This window comes from Enoplosus armatus, chromosome 17 (genome assembly GCF_043641665.1).
Source record: "Enoplosus armatus isolate fEnoArm2 chromosome 17, fEnoArm2.hap1, whole genome shotgun sequence".
Taxonomy (NCBI): domain Eukaryota; kingdom Metazoa; phylum Chordata; class Actinopteri; order Centrarchiformes; family Enoplosidae; genus Enoplosus; species Enoplosus armatus.
In genome coordinates, this window is record NC_092196.1 from 11155123 (window position 1) to 11180469 (window position 25347).

At 41.9% G+C, this 25347-nt stretch overlaps 1 protein-coding gene across 5 annotated transcripts in view; it reads left to right on the top strand.

Annotated features, from left to right (window-relative positions):
• Positions 1-25347, top strand: part of prkcab (protein kinase C, alpha, b) — a 94147-nt gene that overhangs the window by 45706 nt on the left and 23094 nt on the right. For all 5 annotated transcript variants that reach the window (XM_070923276.1, XM_070923279.1, XM_070923277.1 and 2 more), the window contains exons 4-5: positions 20914-21025; positions 23484-23612. In XM_070923276.1, the coding sequence (XP_070779377.1) occupies positions 20914-21025; positions 23484-23612 (241 nt within the window). The remainder of the gene's footprint in view (positions 1-20913; positions 21026-23483; positions 23613-25347) is intronic.

The following is a 25347-nucleotide window of genomic DNA, read 5'->3' on the forward strand; positions in this document are numbered from 1 at the left end:
TGCTGTCATAAACGCAGTTACAGCACTCTGTATAATAGACACACACACACAGTGCAGGTGTGTCCTGTCTTGATCTCCCTTTGCCTCCAGTGTTGGAGGCAAAGGGAGTGTGTGTGTGTGTGTGTGTGTGTGTGAAAAGTATTTGGTCAGCAGGAGCAAACAAGAGTCTGGAAACAGAAGTGTTTGCATTCTCTTACAGTTCACACCGAGCGCTTCTCTGTTCACTGAACATTTCTGTCTGTGCAGCACAAAAAAAAGAAAATATAACAGAAATTTAAAGCTGCGCATATATGTCAACAGAGCACTTTTGCGTCTTTAAGCTTTATGTTTTTCTGGCACTTTATTGTTTTAGTTCACTCTCACTGCTCTCATCAGCGTTGTTTCCAGCTGTTTTCAGTAAAAAAAAAAAAAGCTCCAATAAAGCAACTGCACACTGTCTACACTGTCTGTTTAGCAACTAAATGACACAGTTAGCGACGAGCTGGTGAACATAGTGGAGCATTTAGCAGCTAAAGAGCCAGATATTTCCCTCAGGAGTTGGTACAAACCAAAAACATGTTTCTGCTGCCCACAAGTGGCCAAAATATCAGGTATTGCAGGTTTAAGTGTTAATTTAGCTAGAGCTGGAACAATCAAGTGATTGAGTAGCTGATTGGAAGTAAATTAATGAACAATTTTGATCATCGATATAGTCGTTTAAGTCATTTATTGGCAGCTGTTTTTCTTTGTCATATATCATTGTAAATTGAATATCTTTGTGTTTTAGACTCTTGGTTGGAAAAAAAACAAGCAATTCATCGGAATAACAATCATTAGATCAATTGATAATGAAAATAGTCTTTAGTTGCAACCCTACATTTAACCTAGCAACTATCACAGTTGCACACATGCAGCCATATTACATTCATAGACATCATCGATCATCAGTACTTACTGTCTTGCAGCTTCACTAACTTTTATTAAAAATCCCAGCCAAGACTAACACACACAGAACAGCAGACTGTTACAAATCATGACAAACTAGAAGTAATATTGTCAGTTATATCGTTGTATGCAATTAAGAAGACTAACAGATAAAAAGAAAAACATCTCTGTTGCTTGAGGTGAACTCGTAACGAGTCGTACAAAATGAGATTAAAAATAAAAACATTAGCTCATCTGAAATATCATTCAAGGAATGGAAAAGGCTTGATTGAGGCCGAGTCATAAATATAGTGTTATTTAGCACTTCAACATAATCAAGTCATGCAATTGAATTAATCAGATGAGAGTTTTATGAATAATTTATAGACCTACAGTACAGTATACAAGGTGTGTGCGTATATGTGTGTATGAGACTCTACTCATGTCTACCTCTGCAGTTGTGTATGTGTGTGTGTGTGTGTGTGTGTGTGTGTGTAACTGCAGACAGGCTGGTAAACAGTGTGTGTTTGCGGGCAGACGGCAGCCAGGGAGCTGACCTATTCCTCAGACTGGAGGCGGAGGCAGCTCGTGATGAATGTCACCACCGGGGAGGGACCACAGGAGAGATGGGGAGGGAGGAAGAAGTAGATGTTGCAGGTTTTTTGCACCATTAAAATCCAAAAACACATTTCCACACAAATGATCATATTTAAAATTGGCTAAGAGGAGTCACGCACCAGCTTATGCTCCCGTGAAAGTGAATCACAACCTGTTGACTTGTTTACTGTAAAAAGGCTTTTGCTCATTGATGCATCATTCACCTTGACCAACTCCTCCCAGCTCGCCCACCACTTGTTTCTGCTACTAAATAGATGCTGAGTGGAAATATCTTACAGCAAAGTGTGATACTAAAACTGCAGTCGAGTCCAACTAAAAATGAAAATACTAGACAGCAGATGAGTTTCTTTAGTTTCATCTTTAAATGCGCAGCTTGTTTTCATTCAATATTTCCACTACTCACACTTAATTATTTAACCTATTTCATCATTTTCTCTCAAGACAAAACCTGTTGCATGCGGTATCCAACAAGTCCTCCTCGGATTTCAGAACAATCTCAACTCAGTGTCCACTTACTCAGTTGTTCAGGAGCTTTTGATCAAATAACACATCCTCAACTGCACTGTAAACATTGAAAATCTCCACTTTAGAATAAGCAGGTTTGTCATATGTTGTTTCCAAGGTCAGAGCTGAACCGTCATGGCTTCCAAAACGACCCATTTCAGCGTTTTCTGATGAGTACGACATTGTTCGTCCCTCCAAACTAAATAAACAAATGACCACTGCATAAATGATTCATCTGATCTGCCACCACTATGGTTACACATGCAATGACTGATTCTTCTTGGGGGCAGCGGAAACAAGCTGTTCTCGACTTGTTCGCAAACAGTAGCTTTTTAACACATCCAGCAGATTTCATTTGTAGTTGTGTAAGTCCAATATTCACTCTTCTTTTACCTCCATTTTGGTCTCTACCAAGTCCTGAGGGAAATATCTGGAAGATGAAGCTGCTAAGTGCTCCACTGTGTTCATCAACTAGTCGCTAACTGTGTCTGTCTGCCGTTTGGTGCTGGACAGGTAGCGTACAGTGGGTTCATCTTACTTGCTGTGGTCGAAAGCAATGAGAAACACTATATAGTTGTGAGCCGAAACAATGAGTAAAAGGTTTGTCTCTACCATTCACATTACATATAGTCATTTGATATGTTGTTCATTTAAATATGCTGATAAGAGCAGCTTTAAGGTTAGGGGAACATGGTCGTCACAGTCAAAATGACTGTTGGCAGGAAAAGGGAATGCGTTCAGTGGTCTCCAGTGTCAAAGTTGCATGTGTTGTAAGCCCATCCATGCATCTCAACCTCCTTCCCCAGAGGTTTTCCTGTTGTGTAACCACTTCACAGTCGTTCTGCCTTTGCTCATGAGAAACAAAAGTCATATTTATTATGGCCACAAGAGGTCTTTGCCCAGCTAATATAAACATAAGTGTTTTAAATATTTGAACAAATGACAAATGTTGTCATTTTTTCCTGTCAGGACAGTCTCGTTGTTTCACCAACAAATAGAAGAGCAGAGTTTCTCAGCTGAATCTACAGCCGAAACAGGACAATCAGTTCTCTCTACGAGGTTCCAGGGGTGAGATGCCATGCTGAGGTCTCTGTCTGCCTCTGTCTCCGTAACAAAGCCACCGCAGTTTGTGCTGCTCCACTGGGGATGTCACCTCACAGGTCTTTCCTCCCCTCCTGTCTTCTTTCCTCACCCTTCCTCCCTTCCTGTCCTCACTCGCCGGCTCATCAAGCAGTCGAGGGTTACATAATCCTCTATTTACGCAAGAAAATGTCTCATGGCGAGTCCCCTGGGTGTATTTCGGTATTTGAATGTGTGTGTGTGTTTGTGTGCTGTAGCTCTCCTGTGTGTGCACCTTCAGTATTTTGCCTTGGGATATTTGGGTGTGAGGGGTGGGTGTGGGTGTGGATGACTCAAGATTGTCTCCCCTGAGAACAGCCACAATCGGCGTCCTACTTTGTAGTTTCAGGTAGAGCACAGTGACACATCTGCCATGTGCAGACTTACTGACTTGCACCATTTTAGAGGAAAGAAATAACTGAGGCGACCACATTCACATGACCTGTACTGTTCTACTGTGCTCCTTTTTTATCCTCTACAGAAATTAGGGACTCTGTGGCATCTGCTGTGCTACAAAATGTGGGAACAGAGGGAAATACTAAGAAGATGAAACAGGTCCAGGCACATCTCTCTTTCTCTTTCGGTCTCCTGATTAATTTCTGGGTCCCTCTTAGTAAAATATACCAACTTAGGCTAACTAGTGTTCATTTATTTGCAGTGTGAAGATCATATTGCAGAGACTTGAAACTTGCTTTAGTTTGGTAATCCATCAAAAGAAGCTGTTCGTTGCCTTTAGTTTTTGTCATGCAGCAAAGGCCACTTTTATCACATGGAAGTTGGCTTCTTTATCTTTCTTAGCAGTTTAAAACACACAGTATCAGTGGAACAAGAAAACCCACCAAACTAAACATTAACATAAGCAAATAATGAAAGGACTGAAAGGGTAAACAGTGAAAATCAGGACTAAGAGTCAACAGCAGCTCTTTGAGGCTGTACTGAGGCACAGCAGCGTTTTGAACTAAATGCTAACATTAGCATGCTAATATGCTCAAATTAACAATGCTAACATGCAGCTAAATGTTCGTCATTATATCATTTTAGCGTGCTAACATTTGCTAACAACCCCTAAACACAGTACAGCTGAGGCTGATGGGAATGGCATTGGTTTTTGCAGGTATTTGGTCATAAACCAAAGTATTGGACAATCATGACAATCTAGCCAATATTTGTTAAGATATTTACAAATTTCAACTTTATGGAAAGCACTAGAGAGAAAGCCATGGGATCACCAAAGTAAGATACATCCTCTTGGGACCATGACAGTCTGTACCAAACTTCATGCCAATCCATCCAATACTTGTTGAGTTATTTCAGTCTGGACCAAAGTGATGGACTGACCAACGATTCAGCCCCTAGAGCCATGCCACAAACACAACCAAAAAACATTCAAAGAAAACAAAAATACAATGTCCAATATGTCAAAACAGTTTGCAATGGCCACCTGAAAATAAGGAAATCAGAGAAATCCAAACAAGGGATGGTCCATGACCCCAAAATGAGGCCATAATTAGCTGTGACCCCACATCACCATAGTGATAGTGGCCATAGTGTGGAGCAAAATTATGAGCAATTCAATCAAAGAATTGCTTCTGAGACTGTTTAGAAGCCTAAAAATATGCAGATTTTATTTTTAAAAAAGCAAAAAAGTTGAAAGTTTCTTATACTTCAACTATCTTGTGACCCCCTCATATTTATCTTGTGACCCCATGGAGGTCCCGACCCCCGTCTGTTTTATAAAAGATGGTCGACTGATGATGTGATTTTGAAGTAATGAGGTAAAAAAAATATGATCCATTAATGTTTCCATTACTCCCTCCCATTGTCAGTCCTCTTCCCTCTTGCTCTGTTGGTTGCCAACTTCCCTCTGACTGTCTCTTGGTGTGTTCGGGCTGATGCAGGCCTAACTGCCTCGCACCCGGTGGTGCTCCCGTCTCCAGCAGCGACGACAGGAGGGATGGCCCTTCCTAAACATTACTGGGAGTGACTCATCTCACACCGACACAGGAAGAGGAGGAGGAGGATAAATAGGAGGCAAAAAAAAAACAACTCCTGCTTGAGTTGTCACTTTTTGATAATTAAACACACCGACCAGTTAGGGAAGCTCCACAGGCACACACACACACACACACACACACAGAGTGAATCCCAGGCGTGTTAGGAGTGGGAGGACATCAGTGGGACACCTTCCACCATACATTAATTTTAACTACATGCTCTCTACTCTCTCATTTATCTTTGTTCTTTACCCTCACTTCATGGCTTTCATTTCTTACACCCTTTCCTCTCATCACATCTCTCTCTTTTCTGCTCATTTTACCTTCCCCTTTTTCCTCTCTGTGTCTCCCGCCACACCGCCCTCCTCCCCCCTCCCTCTATCTCTGTAAGCACAGAAGCCCCGTGGCCTCATTAAGCTGTCACTGATCCCTCCTGCCGTGGCCGAGCCCGTTGGATCATTAGTCAGCCCCGTCTGAGACGCCCATCCTGACAGGAATAGATCAGCCCAAACCCCCAAACCTCTAATATTCTCTAAATGTCTTGAACGCAATCAAGTCAGCGCAGGCGCCGCTGCCACCACCTTATCAAATGATCGATCATTTCAGCCACGGACTATTAAAACTGATGTGTGAAATATTCAGGCTTTCACACGATGGCTGTGTAATTGGACATTCATGTCATGAGTGAGATGATAATGTGTCATGTTTAAGGAAATGTATTTCTTCTACCTTATATGCCCTCATTATTAATGTCACAACAGGTTATCACCTCATGCATCTCATTAGAGGGTTGTGAGACTGTGCATCCCCGTGAGTGCATATCATTAATGGGAATTTGACAGAGGCAGAGAAATGGACATCCATACTGGATTTTAGCCTCTAATGATATACAGTAAGCTGTTGGAGATGAAAGGTCAGTGGTCATTTGCTGCATTATAACTGCAAATTGATTATGTTATTATTCTGCAGCCTATGTTGTGATTATGAGTCATTGAAAGAACTGATGTTGTGATAAAGTAAATACAGCTTATGCATTTCATTCTGAGCAGAAACAGGTGCTCTCTTTGGGAAATTACATATTTGTGCTGCTTTTAATTCTGTGAAAAAACAACGCACACTATAATGGCTCACATGGTAAAGTCAGAGTAAAGTACAACCCACAGCAGTAATTCCATCAGTACAACAATCAAGTCATATAGGGCTGCAACTAACAATTATTTTCATTATTGATTCATGTTGTGATCTCTTTACTCCACTACAGTTATTTGACAACTTAAGCAACTAACTACTTTATAGATTCAGATTATTAATGCAAAATATAATCAACTAATACATTAAATTAAAATATCATATATACTGTATATCATTCTGAAAAGGGCCTTTTTGCATAAAGAGTACTTTTGGTATTTGAAGTATATTTTGATGCTAATACTTGTATGTACTTTTACTTAGTAAAGATTGACTTGTAACAGTATTTCTACATTGATTTACTAAAGTAAATGGTCTGAATACTTCTTCCACCACTGATCATTTTATAGTGAATTTGTGAGTTTTTATTTTTCAGAGAAAAGGCCATTTTGTGACACACTTGCACTGTAACATTTCCATTTTTGTTCTGTGCTGTGTTTGAGAAAGCCTTGTTTACACTCTTACTGTTTTATTGTTATCCTTATTTACAAAGGTAAATTATTAATGATATCATAATAATTATGTTTCGAGCTAGAGCCCTAAGGAAAACTCAGCACAGATTCTGTACTCATTTGTCATCCAACAAACCACAGTACATGTCCTAATGACAATAATAATCGTTGTTAACTAAAAACATTTTCACATTGAATTTCTCCTCCAACACTGGGCCACTCCGTTCTTTTTTTTAGTTTGCCAATTACTATTTCTTTCCAGAAATAGTTTGTGTTGTCCTGCTTTTCCATCTTGACTTTGGTAGTCCTCACATGTATGCACATTTGGTACATTAATGATTGTGACCGGTCACATGTACAGTGATGGACAAACTTGATGCAGGAGGATTAAAAGTTCAATTAAAGCTTCAGTATTGCCTCACTGAAGCAATATATGTTTATCTCCAGTGAACTGTACCACCGTAGGTCAGAGGCTCATCTTATCTAAGACCCATACATCTCATATCATCAGCGATATGTCCCTCTGTCTAATCATGAGAGTATAGTACGTATGGATAAGCCATACGAGGATGTTCCCGTATCACTAACACCTTGTGGATTAGCAGCCCACTGACGGGCCAGCTGTTGATCTTTTGGCTTCATCCTAATGCTGTGTAACGCTTAGATGATCTGAAAGCTTTCAGTCAACAAGTACAGAAGGGGCCTTTAGTTGGATGGAGGAGGTGAATTTGTAAACTGGGTATAGCTGGGACCCGGTGGCTGGAGGAAAGCTGCATGTTCAGCACTTCTACTGAAAAAAAGACAGAGAGATGGAGAGCAGCTGTGTTGCTTATGTAACTGCAGATATGTAAATAGTGAGGGACACACGTTTGCATCCGCACACACAATCAAGTGGCACAACGGTAATCGTCTGCTGTTTGGATGCTGGACAGAAAGATCAGGGGCCAAAGTGGTCTTTCTGCCAGCTACAGGGCATCTGACATAATCCACACACACACACACACACACACACACACACACACATTAGTGCATGCAAGATAGACACAAACACAAACACACACAACCTGAATGTCAGAGGGTTTAGGACTCATGGCATCACACAGAGGCAAATAGCAGAAGGACAGAGGACACCCGAATATCTGTTTACATACTTAGATGACACGCACGCCTTAAAGTCCAACCAAAATTTGAATGCTCTTCACGTCATGTGTGAGGAAATATGAAATACAACAACAGCTACTTTTTTTCAAAAGAGGTTATAAACATTTTTTATGGACATATTTGTGGACACAGCATCTAAGAATCAAGCCTGTGGGGGTTTCCCGTGGCAGCAGTTGACTGACATTTGAGAGCCAGCTCGGAGACGTGGTGCGCTACTGACTGGAATGCGTCATAGCCCTGCTGACGATGACATTTTGTCCTCTTTTCTCAAGCCATACATCATTGGTTATGGACGGTTAGGGATTTAAGACGCCTGTCTCTTAAACGCCACAGATTGACAGACGTGGCGAATCCATGGGCAAGTTGATTAGGACAGAGAGGACCAAACGGTGTAAAAGTTTTTAAAGTGCAGAGATTACAGCTACATGTTGTATGGACAGTAAACCCCGGGAACGTGCCTAATTTTTTTTTTTTTTAGCAAAAGCCAATTAAAGACGTGCTTAATGAGAGATAGCAATGAGTTACAGGAGCTGGTGGAGCAGAGGCTAGCCCGGACGTGACGTCAGGACTTTGACTTTGTATAGACTTCGTATTCGTGTGTCCAGTTGTGACAAATAACAAGACTATCAGACTAGAATTCTGTAACTTCAACACGTCGTACGATACCCTGTGATTCAAATCACAGCATGGTTTGAAGATGGGACGTAGCAACGGGCTAACAACTTCGGCTTCCCGGCTAGTGACCTGCCTATGTGGCTGTTGGTAATGAAGTGATATTATGAACCATTTTAACTACCCGCCTACGCAGATATTCCACAAATCAATTTACCAATACAACAAAAAATAACCTGGAGAACACTAATGTAGCATCACTGCAGAAAACAAACTGAAATCTAATTATTTCTTTCATTTTTGGTAATGACAATTTGTACCAAGTTAAGTACAGAAGTCAAAACAAACACCAAGGATGAGTTTCAGTGTGACTTTAAGCTTCACAATTACACCCGTTTAAGTGCATCAGTCTATTAATACTCCTCTGTACAAACACGTCCCTGGGGCATAATGTTGACATTTTACAGTAATAATATATGATGCATGTTGGCATTTTAAATATAGTGAGTATAGCCTTACTGCTGTACTGAAGATAATAATGATCACACAAAATGTAATGAATCACACAACATAGATATCCCATCCCATACATCCTCCATATATATTATTGTCACAGATGGCCGCTGAGGATTACCATGTGTGTAATTACGTCCCATGCTGTTATGGGCTTTAGCTATCTATCTCTCTTATGTACCCCCATAGGCTGGATGTGCATCCAGCAATTTCCTGGGTTTGTTTGCTTGTTGACGTCACGCGGCCTCTAAGCACTTGTGCAAAGCTGTGCTCATCAACACATAAGAAGATGACGGATTCATCAGAGAGATGATTATTATCGAATCCTGTGGGTGCTGATCGTAATTTGAAGGAAGTGTCAGGAGCTTAATTGTGTTTTCAGTGCTACAGTATAGGTGCAGGCACACACATGCTTATGTTGTGCTTTAACTTCGAGAGGTTTAGTTTGGTGATGTCAGAGTGTATAATGTTGCTCCCAGCTCTGTGTGCTAAATCAACAGGTCACATGACAGAAATATTGTGGTAGCCTTATTATTTCACTTTCCTGTACTGTGTGTGCACGTGCATGCTGCTGTTAGGGCTGTATTTTTGCAAGTGCACCTCCTCGTCTTCAGTGTTTATGTCGTGCATTAGTTGAATATAGTTCCTGTGTGTGTGCGCGTGTGTGTGTGTGTGTGTGAGAGAGAGAGGTAGATGGCCACCTGGGGCCTGTCCTCCTTGGTTTCTGTGGCAATGTCGCAGTGATTAACATGCAGGTATGTTAACAACCAGTTGTCTGGTTCTCTTGCAAGGCAAAGCTTTATTAAACACACCGGGGGAACTGGGGTAAAACGGGGACTGCTGCAAAGCAGTGTGGGAAGGTAGGTGATAGATGACCCCGAAAAGTTTAGTTGTTTTCCCTTTTTCTTAAACTTTTATGACAGTATGGTAATAGTTGGCTCGCGTCCTTGTGAAACTGCCCCATGTGAAAATCAGATTTTGTAAGTACAGTAAAACAATGTGTGTAATTATTCAGTTATGAAATGAGATGGAAGTGTCGGCAGCAAACAGGAAAAGTGAGAACGAACACTTGGATATTCTTAGCCAGCAATTATTCTCTGCATGTCTGCTTCTTACCTCATTATTTTTAGCTCTACCTGCTTGCTAAAGGTCGTCTTGTTTTTGTCCCTTTTCTGCATAATGTAGTGTTTTTTATATTTAGTTAATTCCTGACTGTGATGTTTCCCTAATTGGACATGTTTGTAGTCTCTGATAAGAGAGAAAAAGTGAGTGACACTGATCCTTTGCAGGATTGCTTAGACATACAGGCACCTTTGTTACAGACTTATTTCTTCTGTAATTGGTTCATTATTTAAAATTGTTTTACCCTTATTTATGCAAGAAAACTTCACTGAGAGCAATGTTTTCTTCTTCCCAGTACGACCTCCGACTAATCTGATGGCCACCGAGCAGCTCCAGCAGACAGGGGTTAATGGGTTAAGGGTCTCTCTCAAAGGCACCATATTTATTCTGTCAGTCCAGGGATGGAGGTGGTAACCTTCTGGTCACAACTCCATTTCTCCAGCCTGTAAGCCAGCGCAGCCCCCATATCATATATGTGTACATGATCTGCAGTATATAATGCTGTCCGTTCACAGCTCAGTATAATTTAATACACTCTGTGTTGCATTCAACTATTCACTGAAAAACAAACACAAAGAGCAGCTCAGAGATGTAAACATGTTTAATAATGCAGCTTCAACCTACTCCCTGTCTAATTAACAAATAAATAGAAGAACGCTACCTGTTCAAAAGTGTCAAAACTGCTTGTTTTTCTGAAGCTTAATGTTCATCTCTCAAGTCTGATACAAGAGGACACACTTTGTGCTGTAGTCACATGTGTTTGCATACTGCACGTAGCCATTTGTGCTGGTATAAGCGCAGTGGCAAGCCTGGACTCCTATCACTCTAAGTGGGATTCTCCACTACCTCTCGACAAAGTCAACTATCCTCTGAACAGCTCGGCCTCTCTCACAGCCATTTAGCTCAATTACCGCTGAGTAGAGATGGAGCCATCACCCCTGGTGTCTCCTAATGGAGCCCGACAACTGTGGCCACAGAGACCTCCAGTCAGATGCCGGAGCACCCAGGAAGTGATGATACTTTCACAGGTTGAAAGCCCCCGCTTAGCCTCCGTGTGAATACAGCAACAAAGGCTGCAGCACAGGGGGCCCACACACATTCACCAACACGCACACACGCATTTAAAAGCAGGCCTCATATCCTACTCGGTCTAATTAAATGATGCGTTTGATGATTAAAGTTGGGTTGTGATGAAAGGGTGTGTGGTGCTCAGAGGTGCAGTGTGAACGCATCTGAACGCAGGATCTCTCCTCGACTGTTAATTAGAGCGCGACAGGGAGGGATTAAGGGTCCGACACCTGTGTCTGCTCGGGTTTGATTTCACTGTGTACTCCGTGTGTGTGTGTGTGAGGTACTTGTACTTTACTTGACTATTTCTGTTTTCAGGTACTTTATACTTGTACTCCATTATATTTAAGAAAAAAATATTGTACCCCTACATTTATTTTAAGGCTATAGCTAGTAGATACTTTTCAGATAAAGATTTTACATAAAAAAAACATATGATAAAAATAGAAAACACAATGCATTGTTAGATATTAAACCTCCAAACGTTCCCAACCTTTTTGGCCCTTGTCATATTTCAGATGTCTGTGAGTCCCACCAGAGACATTTTCCCTCTAAAATACCTTTTAAATAATTGTTCAAGGCTAAAAAGAGGTTAAATTATTTATTATTTCACAAAAAAAGCTAAGATTAGAAGACAGCCTAAAAAATTAATACAAATGCGCGTAGCAGAACTTTTTTTCCTCCCATTAATCACCTCATGGCCCCTCAGATTTATCTTGTGACCCAAAACCACTGGACTAATCTAACTGTATATAATGTATTCAAAACTAGCTCAGCTACAAATTTTGAAATGCTGCGTATGCATCAGTGATTACAATCTATGTCTAATCATATGTCATATGATAATTTACACTGATGGGGGCCATTTTTCTGCACTTTTACTTTTCATACTTTAAATACATTTTACTGATAAAACTTCTCTACTTTTACTGAAGTAGGAATTTGAATGCATGACTTTTACTTGTAATGGAGTATTTCTAGTAGTACTTTCACTTAATTAAAGGATCTGAGTACTTCTTCCACCCCCGATGTGTGTGTGTGTGTTCTCTCTCTGTGAAGTTTGATTGCAGCTGTTGCATAATACTGTGTATCACAACCCTTATCACTGTCTGAAATACCCAAGAGAAATACTTCCTCTCAGCTAACTGGTACAAACGGCATCATCTCTATGATCGACTACACATCTCATCATCAAAAATAACTGCATCCCTTAATCCAGCGAGCTCGCTTGGAGATTGCTGACATTGCTCTCTGTACCATTTCTCACTAATGAGCTCATTCATATCCTGTGTGTCTGCATATGTGTGTGTGTGTGTGTGTGTGTGTGTGTGTGTGTGTGTGTGTGGCGGCGACGCATATTTGCATGTATGTGAGTGTTGTGTTTGATATCCTAATGCCTTTTGATGTTTAATTCACTAACAAGGCTAGAAAGGCGTGCATTCGGAGGAGGCACACACAGCAAATGACATGATATACAAGACATGCATTTTCTGCCAAGAGAGCAGACAGAGCATGGACACGCGCACACACACAGAAATACACACCATCACTTCATGTAACATCAGTGAGCTTAAACACAGCACAATATTTAATGTGCATGAAACAACCACAGAGATAATACTTGTTTCATTCCTCCTTTAGTATCAGCTCCATGTTTGTATTTGCTGCCGGATTTACAGGCTATAAATCTGTCTTATGCGTAACGAGGCTACAGTGGGATAGTCTGAACGCAATGGTCCATTAAACACTGACAGGCTGCTGCAGGTGGAGACAGAGAGAGAGAGACAGAGAGAGGGAGAGAGAGAGAGATGTCATCCTGCTACTTAAATTGGTGATGGATAGTCAATACAGGTGCCAGTTTCTCCCTTTACAGCCACCGTTGTGAAGACAGATAAATCTGAAGACAACACACGCAGTCATAGTTGTCACTGCAAGTCTTCTTTTGCCGTGTAAAATGTTATCTGGGGAGATGACATGATACTGAGCAGGTCATCGTGCTGTTTTTAAATCAGCAGCCGCACCAGCCATCTTTGACTTTTCACAAGCTTTTTCCTGTTATCTGCCTTTTTCTGCTGCTGTCTGCTGCTGTTTTCTGCTGTTGATGTATCTCGTGTCAGTTCTTCCGCCCTCTGTCCTCTGTCTTCTTTTCTTTTCTACTGAGTCACAGCTTCATTATTGTTTTTATCAGTGTCAGAAGACAGATTAGTTCCTACAAGTGACACGACTGATCGCGTGAAGCCTTTTCTCCTCCCCGGGACTCGGGACTGACTGTCAGGGTCTGTATTTGAATAGCTCAGCTTGTTATGGTTTGGCAGTCATTTGTCTATTTGACATCAGAGGACTTGAGCTGTAACTTAATATTCTATGTATAATACTTATATCTAAGACTTAAAACTAGATATCCCCTTTAAATGTGGTAAAGCAGCACTTTGTTATAATACTACACATAGTTAGAATAAACTTCCAGAAGACACAGAAGTTCCCTTTACCAGTTTAATGGCAGGTTATAATGGTGAGTGTGTGGTCTACAGGGGGAACATATACAAGAACCACAGAGAGAGAATAATCAGGTTATACACTGAATACAATTGCCATGTTTCTCACAAACGACAGAATAATAACATCATATAACAATCTGCTTTACAATACTGCAAAATAGCTGTGCACACAATTCACTCCTAAATGAGCAGTCATTTAGCTGGAGAAAGTGCAAATGTCTCTGTAACATTTCAGACCTCTATTACAATGTGCATGCACTGTGAAGCAGTAACAACAAAACCTCCTGATTCAACAAAGGTTACATTAACTTTGGACGACTTAATGAGCTGCCTGGAGGGCACTTAGCCTAAACGTGCTCATATACAGTAGTTCTACATGTGGACAAAGGACAGATAACATGCACTTACTTTGGCGATCCTCTGTTTCCTCTCATGTTTCATCTAACTACATCATCAGAAATTAAAATGTGTATTTGTCCAATCCTTTGGTTTGTGACTAAATAAAAGAAGGAAGGATATGATTTTCATTCTGCTATCCTATACTGAGACTGTAAGAAGGCCAGCTGTAATACAGCAATTCAAAGGAGTACAGCCACCACATTGATAGTAAATGAGCTGCAAACATATTAAAAATGCTTGTAAAACACAAAGAATATACATGAAACAATTCTACACGTTATCAATATGGTTCCTGTTTGGAGTCGCTTCTTTTCTGAAGCGCAACTTGGCACATCCAGTGAACATGAGGGGTTAGTCCGTGGATGTATTAAGACGCCCAACGAGGAAGCGAACCTGGAAGCTAGGAAACTTTTTTGGCTCATACGCTCAGTGAGCAATTTTCAGTCAACTGACTGGGCGCCATGTTTGAGTATCCAGCTCTTATAATACATCCTTGGGTTAGTTTCACAGTTTTAGGCCATTGTGGGTGAAATGTTTTCTTTTGATGGCAGCAGGTTTGGCAGGTGAAGCCGTCCGTCCTCTCTCCACGTAATTGACAGAGTTTGTGTCCACACTGTGGACATGAGCCTGTTCGGTGAGGCCCACGGTGGCTGGCTGACGGCTTTGATGCCACCCACCTGCACACCCACACACTCACACACACACACACACACACACACACACATACATACTGCTGAGCCTTGTCTCTGACGTCCATCACCTGCTCTGTCCACGTGTCTTTGTTTGTCTCTAGGTCCGACCATCTGTGCTTCAAGATGCCTCGATTTCTTTCTCACTGTCTCTCTACTTACACGGCGTAATCATTGGTGTCTCTGTGCCTTCATTCTGCGACTTACAAACACTGTACAACGCTCTCTGTCCGCCTTTGTCTCACTCTTTCTACTCTTTTTAAACCTTTCATTGAGTGCAGTACGTACAGTGTTTGCCCGTCACTGCAGGTCTGACTGCTGCCTGTTGAGTCAAAGCTGTGGGCAGTGTGTGTTTGAACGAGCCTGAAATCACGAGTTGTTGTGGGGTCACACAACCAGGAGAGAATAACTGAGAATCCCCTCGGCCGTAAACATCCCTGCGCTGTCTTTTCTTTCAGCCGAGCAGTTGAGCTTCAGCCTCGAGGAAAGGCAACATTTCATCTGATGTGAATTGGTGTTAATTTTTTCATTAGTTTCCTTCTATCTGGACTTCCTTCGTAGTTGTAGTTGCTTTTGCCTTTCATGAAGAACGTGCACACACTTAATTTCATTAAGCCACGGAGTCATTTACTCTCTGCTTGTTTTCCTCCTTCTCTCTACTGTTTGCTTTCTCTCCGCTGACTTTCAATCTATCGAGTTTTCTCTAACTCATTATCACCATAGCAACTGTACAGTTGTTCACTTTGTTCCCCCAAGCCCCTCACACACACACACACACACTAACACACACACACAGTATGATTGTGGTCTTTTAATTTAATTATACTTTCAGCATGTGTGTGTTTGTTGATGATTTTGAAAGATTTAATTCCTCACAGTGACGTCTGGGGACCATTTTGCTATTATCCAGTGTGTGTTTGTGTCGTGCATAAATATTTCCACTGACTGTTTGGTTAAAACAACAAATGGGGAAAAAAATTCCCTGATGGAGCTTCACTGAATCAAATCGCTAAAACAACTCGGCTCTCCAATCTGTTGGCTTGTTTCTTTTAAATTCTGAAATTTTGTTATAAACGTTTTGTGCTTCTCTTCCCAGTAGAAGCACTCTGACTGTGCTGAGTGTCGAGATCAGACCTGAAGTGATGAGCTGAGGTCAAGTTTGTCTCTCCTGAACTTTCTTCAACCTCTTTAGATGCTTAAAAGTTTCTCGCTTAACACGCCAGCTAAACTGAAAGGGACAACACCGTATGTATGTTGAGTCATATCACACTTGACACACGTGAAATTCTCAAATCCAAGGTGGCATTTTTTTTTATGGCTGCACATTTACATCAAATAGAAGAGTCTCGATGCCGTCGGTTTCAAGAGCGGCTGTGACAGTAATGTTATTTGTATTTATATTTGTTTTGGACTGCTGGTCGGATAAAACAAGCAATTTAAGGACATCACTTTGGGATCTTGCATTTTTCACCACAAGTTTCATGGACTAAACAATTAATCTATTAATCGAGAAAGGAAAGAAAATAATCGTCCAATGCCCCACTTTTGATGGGTCTCGCTATTAATTGGTTGACATTGTGTAGTCTGATCCTGGCAGAAGCTCGTGTCAGGTTCTCTGTGTATAAATTAAGAGTTTTTGCCCACTAGCAGCGCTATTGAGCAATGTTTTCATGAGTAGGTCCTTGTTTTGTTTTTATTGTGCAGGCGAGTGATACACATTCCTGCTGCTGTTGATGGCATTAATGCACAAAGAGATTCTCCTTTCTTTTTCCGCTTCCAGCGTCCTTGGAGAAATGCAGTGTGTTGCTTAGGGACACTTCAGTAGGCATAATGCTTGACAACAAGGTCCTCTAGTCTCTCTATCATAATCATATCGAATCAAACAAGGATGAAGATCACAGGCTGAAAAATGCTTTTGCTTAGGAAGCATCATGAGGGTAAATTACGCCTCTTCTTTGTAGCAGTCCACCCAATTTGTGTGAAGCACATGTGAAGGTCTGAAGGGTCGCCTGTTAACCAATTAACCCCAGACATGACTCACATCAGCCTCTTCACTCTCCCCTTCACTTTTTTACGCCGATGGTTTCCAATTAGTAATTAGATATTGTTACCTCTGGTGCCTGTCAATGCCTGACTATAATTAGCAAAGACCTGTGTTTGACTCATTGTCACTCTGCCCCCATCATCGACTTCTTCCTCTTCTGCTTGATGTGGCCCTCATTACGCTCCGAGGAATCCGGCGTCAGCATCATCTCGCCTCAGTGGAACCAACTTCCCTCCTGGTTTCGCCTCAGCAGCTCTGTCTGTTAGTGTCGACTGTTTGTCCGCCGGCGTCTCAGCTCAGCATGATGTCCAGTATTTGAATGGCTGAGAGGATGTTTGATACATGCAGGCTGAAATGGTGGCTTATCAAGCTGGTTGTAAATTCAATTTTTAGATGTGCCACACTCCACTTTTAGATGTTTCATGTACAACTGCAATTTTTACATCTGTTTGCCAGTGCTTCAGCTCTGTGACTAACCAGTTTTGACTGTCTATTGATGATTTGTGAGTCATGCTTCTAGTAACAAGCGTAGCTTCAGCAACAGCAAAGACTGCATAGGAGATAAACAGATCACCTGAAACAAACCGAAAGGGAAAGCTCTGTGGTGTTTTATGTGTGCATGCATGTTTGCATGTGCATCTAAGTGAACTGAAGACAAAAGCAAGGATGAGTTTCCTTCAGTCTTCTCTCAGCTCTGAGGCATTTCACCCATGGATAGATTACTGAACGATGTTCAGAGGTCCAAAGGGCCCCTAAGACACAGCCTCTGTGTGAGGAGACTGTCGTGAACTTGAAACATTTGACGACGCCATCATGACAGCTTCAAATACAGTGTTTCTGTAAGACATTTAGGCGTTGTGCTCCACACTGACACCATGTGGCCCTCTGACTCTGCTGGAAGAAATCAACAACGTCTACAACTGTGTATTAGCTCGATTTTATGTGGCAGCGTGGGCCATAATGAAAGCTGCCAAGAGTGCTGCCTCTTCAAGTGTTTGCACATTTAAAAATGATGCATATTATTATGCTTGATACGTAATCAAAACAAAGAAAGGAACAGGCTCAACTCGTTACCTTTATATTGAGTCTCTGGAAACCATTTAGGGTGCTGCCAGCCAGGAATTCACATACAGTACGAGTATCAGGGAACACTTAAAATGTTTGTGTTCAAATGGTCTGATGCTAATGTTATAGCAAGACGCTATTCTTGTGGTTCATAACCTACATTGTGTTATGAGGTGTGCAGTGTTACCTGTTTATCTACGTGTTTAATACCAACAAATACAATTTCTCACAAATTATATATGTACTTTATTATGTTTTGGGCCATGCAAACATAATTGCAGATAAGAGAGTTAGTCCTACCTTAAAGAAACCTGCCATATTCAGACGTTCAGAGCGGTTGTACTGTGTTGTTGTTGTTGTTGCTGTCATAGTCACTCTATGCTTTGAGAGCAAGGAGATAATTTTAGAGGTGAGATGGAGAGACCAAGGAGGAGTTTTCTGTGTGTGTCTGATTGTTCAGTTTTGGCTCCAACGTGCATCTGCGCTTTTTGCACCAATGCAAGGCTCTGGGATGGCCTAAAGGGAGGAATAAATGCACGCATGCATGCATGCAGAAGCCCTGGGCGCTGCACAGATTATGTCCTCACACCCAGCCTCTTCGTGCAATGGGCTGCACTGAGTCGAAGGCTCAGGATGACTGTGAGTGGAAACCCTGCCATTTTAATTTTACCCATGGCTCCCAGGAGGAAGAGACAAAGAGGCAATGACACATGAGTGAAAGAACCAAAACATATGAGGGGAGAGAGAAGAGAAGGCTTGCGTTTAAAGTGAGAAACATCCAGGGCTCGCTGTCCAGAGACTTTGAGGGGAAGGGAGTGAGGAATAGGACTGATAAAGTCAAAGAAAAAGAAAGAAATAGATAGCAGGGAGATGGTATCTCCTCTGTGGCTGCCTGAGTCCCTGGTGTCTGTTGTTCACTCAGCAAGTCTCTTTTAAGATCAATTCAATGTTCCCACAACTGAAAAGTTGAAAAGAATGAGTGTTCATGCAGCAGGGAGGCGAGAATGGTTTGCAGACGGAGGGAGACCCGGGAGAGAAGGCTCAGGACACGAGGGGCATGACCGCGACGCCATCTGTTTTTTGGTTTTTTTTTCTCAAGAAAAGCCTCCAGGAAAGGCCGGAGGAAAAGGAGCAAAAATAGGCGAGCTCACTAAAAGGAGAACATGCTAATTAGACTTTTCCGGGACCCTCGCGCCACTGACTCATTCCCCTGCCAATCACACCCTAACCACCCCACAACTCCCTCCTCTTTCATGCACAGACTTTCCCTCCGCTGTCACCGTCTCTTTCTCACTCTCCTCCTTCTTCTTCATCATCTGTCGCCACGTTGTTTGCTCGATTTAGCGTGTTTGTGGGAAAAAAAAGGCACTTTTTCGACAATGTGGGCCCACTTACTCAGTCAGTGGCCTGTATAATTACACATCCAGCCTTTCTGACACATTTCAGCGTGATGGAGGCGATGCTGGTGGGGTTTTTTATCCACCCTCATTTGCAGGGCTTTAATTACAGCTATGTTTGTTTTGTGGTGATTGTAGAAATTAGCTAACCTCAGCTATCACAATACTGACTAGAGACTATATGAATCGATTTCCTGACAAATGAGACTTGGCCATGGTGATTAACAGATCAAATAGTATAGCCACACATGCATTGCAGAAAACATTATATTTTTTATAATTTTATCCAGTTTCTGTTGTCTTGGCCGTTCACTTCAGAGCGATTTCTTGGAAACTTATCAGAGCATCAATCCACAATTGCTCATTAGCTCGATTTTTATTTGGCCTCAGTGCCAGATGTTCTGGCCAAGATAAACAGTTGCTCAGTTACGCTGCTCCTGGCACCACACGATCACTGTACGGTGTGTATTTGGGCCTTAATAAACATTTGAAGACTGAAACGGGGAGGATGCTGGGAAGGCTTCCAAGATGACAAGATGGAGAGAACTGACACCAAGCACGAAAACACTCGAACCTTACACATTCCCACACACTGATAACAGCCTGACATTTCCTTTCCATCTGGATGTTTCTTTCTTTCTTTCTTTCTTTCTTTCTTTCTGTCTTTCTTTGTCTGCGTCAGTCTTGTCCACCAATGATAGGATGGATACGATGCATTATTCAGAGTGTGATTTGCGAATCGTTCAGCTAAAACTCAACTGCCGTACGTGTAAATTAAAGTGAAGTGCTGTTTAGTGTGTTAATGAGGCAAAGAAATCTGATCTGTTTGGATGCTCTTTGCAATCATTTATTCCATTAATCTCTGAGGGAGACATTAAGCGGTAGAGTGATGCAACAGATGTTGTAGGACAGGTCCATTTATATTCCTTCTAAATGAAATATTGCAAAGGCTCTTAAATAATCATCAAGCATTTTGTTTTTCGTCCCCTTTCTTTTCTTATAATGTTACAGTTCAGCCTAAAGAGGTTCCTCTCTTAACCTCAGACTATGCCTTCTGACTGTTTATCTGAGAGGGGGAAAGATAGTAAGACGCTTTTGAAAAAGATAATCTATATCTTGATACTTGATACATACTTTCTACAACTTCCTGGAGAACACAGATGAACTTATGCAGGATATCTGATATTGTAGAGGAAACTAGATAATATTTATATTATTATTATTATTGTTATTATTTATATCTACTTGATGGATTGAGATTTTGTACAGACATTCATGTTCCCCAGAGGATGAAGATTAAGGACTTTGGTGATCCTCTGACATTTTCTTTAGCGCCACCATGAGGTTAATATTGTTGGCTTTTAGTCACATATCAACTATTGGATGGATTGCCATGAAATTTAGACATACAAGATGAATTTTTATTTTAGCGCCATCATCGAGTCAAAATTTCAGTTTGTCCAATATTGCAAAACAAATGACATTCAGCCTCACCTGTTCGATCTTGCCATCAGTTTCCTGATATCTAATATTTTATGGTTTCCCCATGTCTGTCTTTGTTGCCCAGGACCCCAGAAGCAAGCACAAGTTCAAGATTCACTCGTATGGCAGTCCCACCTTCTGTGACCACTGTGGTTCGCTGCTGTACGGGCTCATCCACCAAGGGATGAAATGTGACAGTGAGTACACACCCTGTCTCTGTGTGTGTGTGTGTGTGTGTGTGTGTGTGTGTGTGTGTGTGTGTGTATGCACCTGTGTCAAATATGCTGTGCTGGTTTCCGTCCTACAGTCGAGCCGGCCCTAATGAGAACAGATGGGAATAGACTGGTACTGTACTACACTCAGCCACATCTGCTGCCCAGGCAGAATTCACTGTCCCGCCCTGCTGAGTCCTCTCTGCGCTCCCATTCTTTCCACCCACACTCCTCTATCAACTCTTCCCTTCTTTCTTTGCAGGTATGACCCCAACCTGCACTGTCTTTTCCTCATTTTACTTCTCGTTTTCCTCCCACTTCTTCTCTTTCTTTCCTCTTTGCTTTTCCAATCTTCCTCTCTTTACTCTCACACACCCTTTCTCCTCTTTTTCCTCTACATCATTTCCCTTTACATTTTTCCACCCATGTTGCTCCTCCTTTGTACCCCTCACTGTACCTCCTCTGTCCCCCCTTCGTCGTCTCCATCCATCACCCTCCCACCCTTTCTCCTCCTCTTACTCTGTCCATCCATCTGTGGGTCTCTGGTGGCGGCCTCATCGCAGATGGTAATGGGAGCACACCAGAACAAATTGATGCGGGGAGGCCATCGCCATTACGAGCTGTACTTCCCCGTCTCTCCTTGTCTCCTCCCAACATGTCAACCTGACAAGCCTGCCGAGAGGAGGGGAGGAAGAGGGGGAGAGAGAGCGGGAGAGATGGATGGTTGGATGGAGGAGGACAGAAAGAGGGAGGATGAGGACAGAAAATACAGAGGGCAGGAAAGGAGGAGGAGGTTAGAGAGAAAGTTAGAGGGCAGTAAGGGACAGAGGAGCAAACGAGGGAGAACAAATGTTCTCTCTCCCCTCTGGTCTCTCATCTGTTTGGCTTTGGCAAAGTGTGTGTGTGTGTGTGTGTGTGTGTGTGTGTGTGTGTGTGAGAGAGAGAGAGAGAGAGAGAGAGTACAAGAAAGACTCACAAGCAAAATCATTCAAACACATTTTAGAATTAAAGTCCATGTAAAGGCTAATTAGCCTCTTTCTCCTTTGAGTAATGTTAAGGGTTTTATCAAAATTAAGACCACATTTCCCATCAACCCTCTTAGAACACAGGAATTACTTTTCCCTTGTCATTTCACTGCTTCTACTAATGCCTATGCCAAGTAACTCTATTTACACTGAGAAGACGTAACTCTCTCTCTCCCTTTTTGTACCAAAATTTAGCTCATTTTCTACAACATCCAACCCCAGTGGGACACAGCGGAGGCTGCTGGTCCACTGGATGGGGATCTCATCTGCTCACAGTTAATGTGGTGATTACTTATTGATGTTTAAGTGCTACACAGCACCTTTGAGAAAAGACATTTCTGTACTGAATCATCTCCAAAACAAATCTTTTTTTGCCACATTGGGTCTGCAGCCTTGCGTGCGTCTGTTTGTGGGTCCAGAAGGAAAAAACTGTGAGCTGCAGGAGTTACAGACTCAGTCCTGGTACTCTAAATGGTAGGCATTGACTTTACTTCATTATGTTGAAAGAGGTCCAGTGGAAAGCTTCCAAAAGATTCAGAACCAGGGCAGGTCTTTATTATATCTTTGGACTTCAGTGAAAGGTTTTTACTCCTGCTCACGAATAAAAGTGATTTCTTTTGACTTAAAAACCACAGAGGTGAGCACACACCTTCTGAGACACGTTTTAGAATGACGTCATCAGTCATGATGAATAAATGAGTTAGTTTTAGTCTACTATTTGCAGCTGCTGCTAAACCCGCATTTGATCTTTTTTTTGTATTCCTCAAGGTTGCAAATGGCAAGAAAAATGCTGAAATTGTTTTTGTTTGTAATCACGTTCCTCATATCTTCATTGTACTTGTTACTGTGGCACTAAATCACCCCGATTATATGATTTCTCTCATGCCGCTCCTCCAGCAGCAAAAATTTCTCCAGTATGTTTTTCTTTTTGTTTCCATTAAAACCAATGTCATATTATTTCATCCCTATTTAGATATTTGTTGAATTTTACATGTTAATTGCTCATGGAGATATTACATATTTCACACAATTTATTTAATATTTACTCCTAAATTGGCTCTTTAGAGCATTTTAAAGTAAGTTCAGGTTTACAAAACCACAACTCCTTGTCCTTTTTTTGTTTGGTCTTTCTAAGAATCTGTTTTCATGTATTTTACTTATCTTTTATTCAACTACAGTAATTCAGCTCCCTGCGAAACTGGGATAGTTGAGATCTCACACCCTACACCAACCACACATTTCCTTCAAATGCAGAGCATTTTCCACTTAAAGGTGTATCACAAATTGCATGAAACATTTTAAATTCAGTGTAATGTGCAATCAACCACACTCATCCTAACCTGTCCCCCTTTATATGCAAAAGAGGTTGATTTAAGCCCAGATAAACTCAACACTCTGTTTTCTGTTTTTCTTTCTAGCCTGCGACATGAACGTGCACAAGCAGTGTGTGGTCAACGTGCCAAGCCTGTGTGGGATGGACCACACGGAGCGTCGGGGTCGCCTCTTCCTCAAGATCGAGGTCACCTCGGACAGGCTACACGTCACAGGTTGGTCTTCTTCTTAATCAGTGTGTAGTTTTGAGCTGTGCAGCATTTGAGGTCGCTCAGTCTCAGAGTGACGTGAGCAAGAGGCTCCCTCATGAGACTCTGAGTGGTTCGTTTTCAGACCATTGAAAGAAATCTCTGGGCGTATTCATAGTTATAACTGCAGTGGCTTAGACTCGTGTTGATTAACTATTCAGAAAAATGTGTTCATTTTGCCTGCAGCCGGACGCTCTTCTTATGTCTCGATTCAAATGAGGAAAAACTCACTGAAAAACCCTTTTAACAGAGAAAAATAAGAAACCTCAGGAAGAGCAACAGAGGAGGCTCAAGCCAACCAAGCCCCCAAGAACAGTGCTGGGCTTTGAGGCGATTTTGGCGTAGTGGCAGCTGCTGGTATTGCAGGTTATGACGAGACTTTAGCTCGTACAAAATTATGATAAAAGAAAACTGCTGTAAAACGTGTCACAAACCCTCTGAAAACACTCTTTGCATTATCGCAATTTGAGCCAAAAGGTCAAAAGCCTTGAAGAACCAAATCAGTGAAATTATCTTTGATGCATGTGTTGTTGAAGTCAGCAGGAAGTCAGCCAGCGCTGCCAGAAAGGGACTGTAATGTGCATGCTCTCTTCGCCATCCAACTCCATTTAAATCTATAACCAAATTAAAAACTCAAATGAAATCAAACTGTAAGTTCACAAGAAAAGAAAATGCCTACAGAGAACTCTAAAAACAGTGTAGTGTGCATCTGTGTCAGCATAAAAATGAAGCCATGACTTCCTTCATCACCCGTGTGTGTGTGTGTGTGTGTGTGTGTGTGTGTATTTTCAACACCTCCAAATTATCCTGTCAGTCACGAGCAGCACCTGCAGTGGACGACTCTCCGGTGTTAAAACCCCATTGGCAGGGAGAGAAATGACTGCTGGGTCACTTCCACAACCTCTCACTCTCTCTCTCTCACACACACACACACACACACACACACACATAAACACACACATGTGGCGAGACGGTGGTCAGGCAGTGCTGAGGCCAATAAAGTGTTTTTAAGTCAGAGGGGATCAGACAGGAATAACCTCCGGCAGGAACAGAGTGGCAAATGTGATTGACTTGGAAATATATTGCTTTCATAAAAAATATGTGTTTGTTTGTTTGTTTAAAGTCTTCCAGATGGAAAGAAATAGGGAAGCAGAGGAAGCTGTATTCACAGTAGCCTTATACAATATGCTCGCTCTGCTTTTCAGTTTATTATGATGCAGTGTTCCTTTATTGGCCCTGCTGTACACAACATCCAGCTCTTTTGTCTGTTTTGCTGCTGAACGAGGTCTGATCTGCTGCGAAACACTTGTCAGTTACACGTCCTGTTTTATAACCTTGTCCTTATAACCGTGATGTGACGACCACCGTCAGCGAGAATGAGGAAATGAGGCAGAATATCAACAGTGATGACAGTGGTGGTCTCGTTGACATGGTTACCTCAGTCTTTTCAGATTAGGCTAAACTGGCTCACATTCGTGGCGAGAGAAGCGGGAGAGACGGCTGTTAGCGTGTTAAACTCATGTGTCTCTCTGTCCCCCCTCGTGTTGTCCTTGATTTTGTGCGTACACACACCGAAACACCCACCAGTGTTCCAGTGTTTATGAAAGTGCCGCTTCACAGTGTGTCAGCTTCAAGGAAACGTACGTCAGCATGCTCTGCAGCACCTGCTACTGGCATATGTGGTGTCTGGTATTTAGAAAAA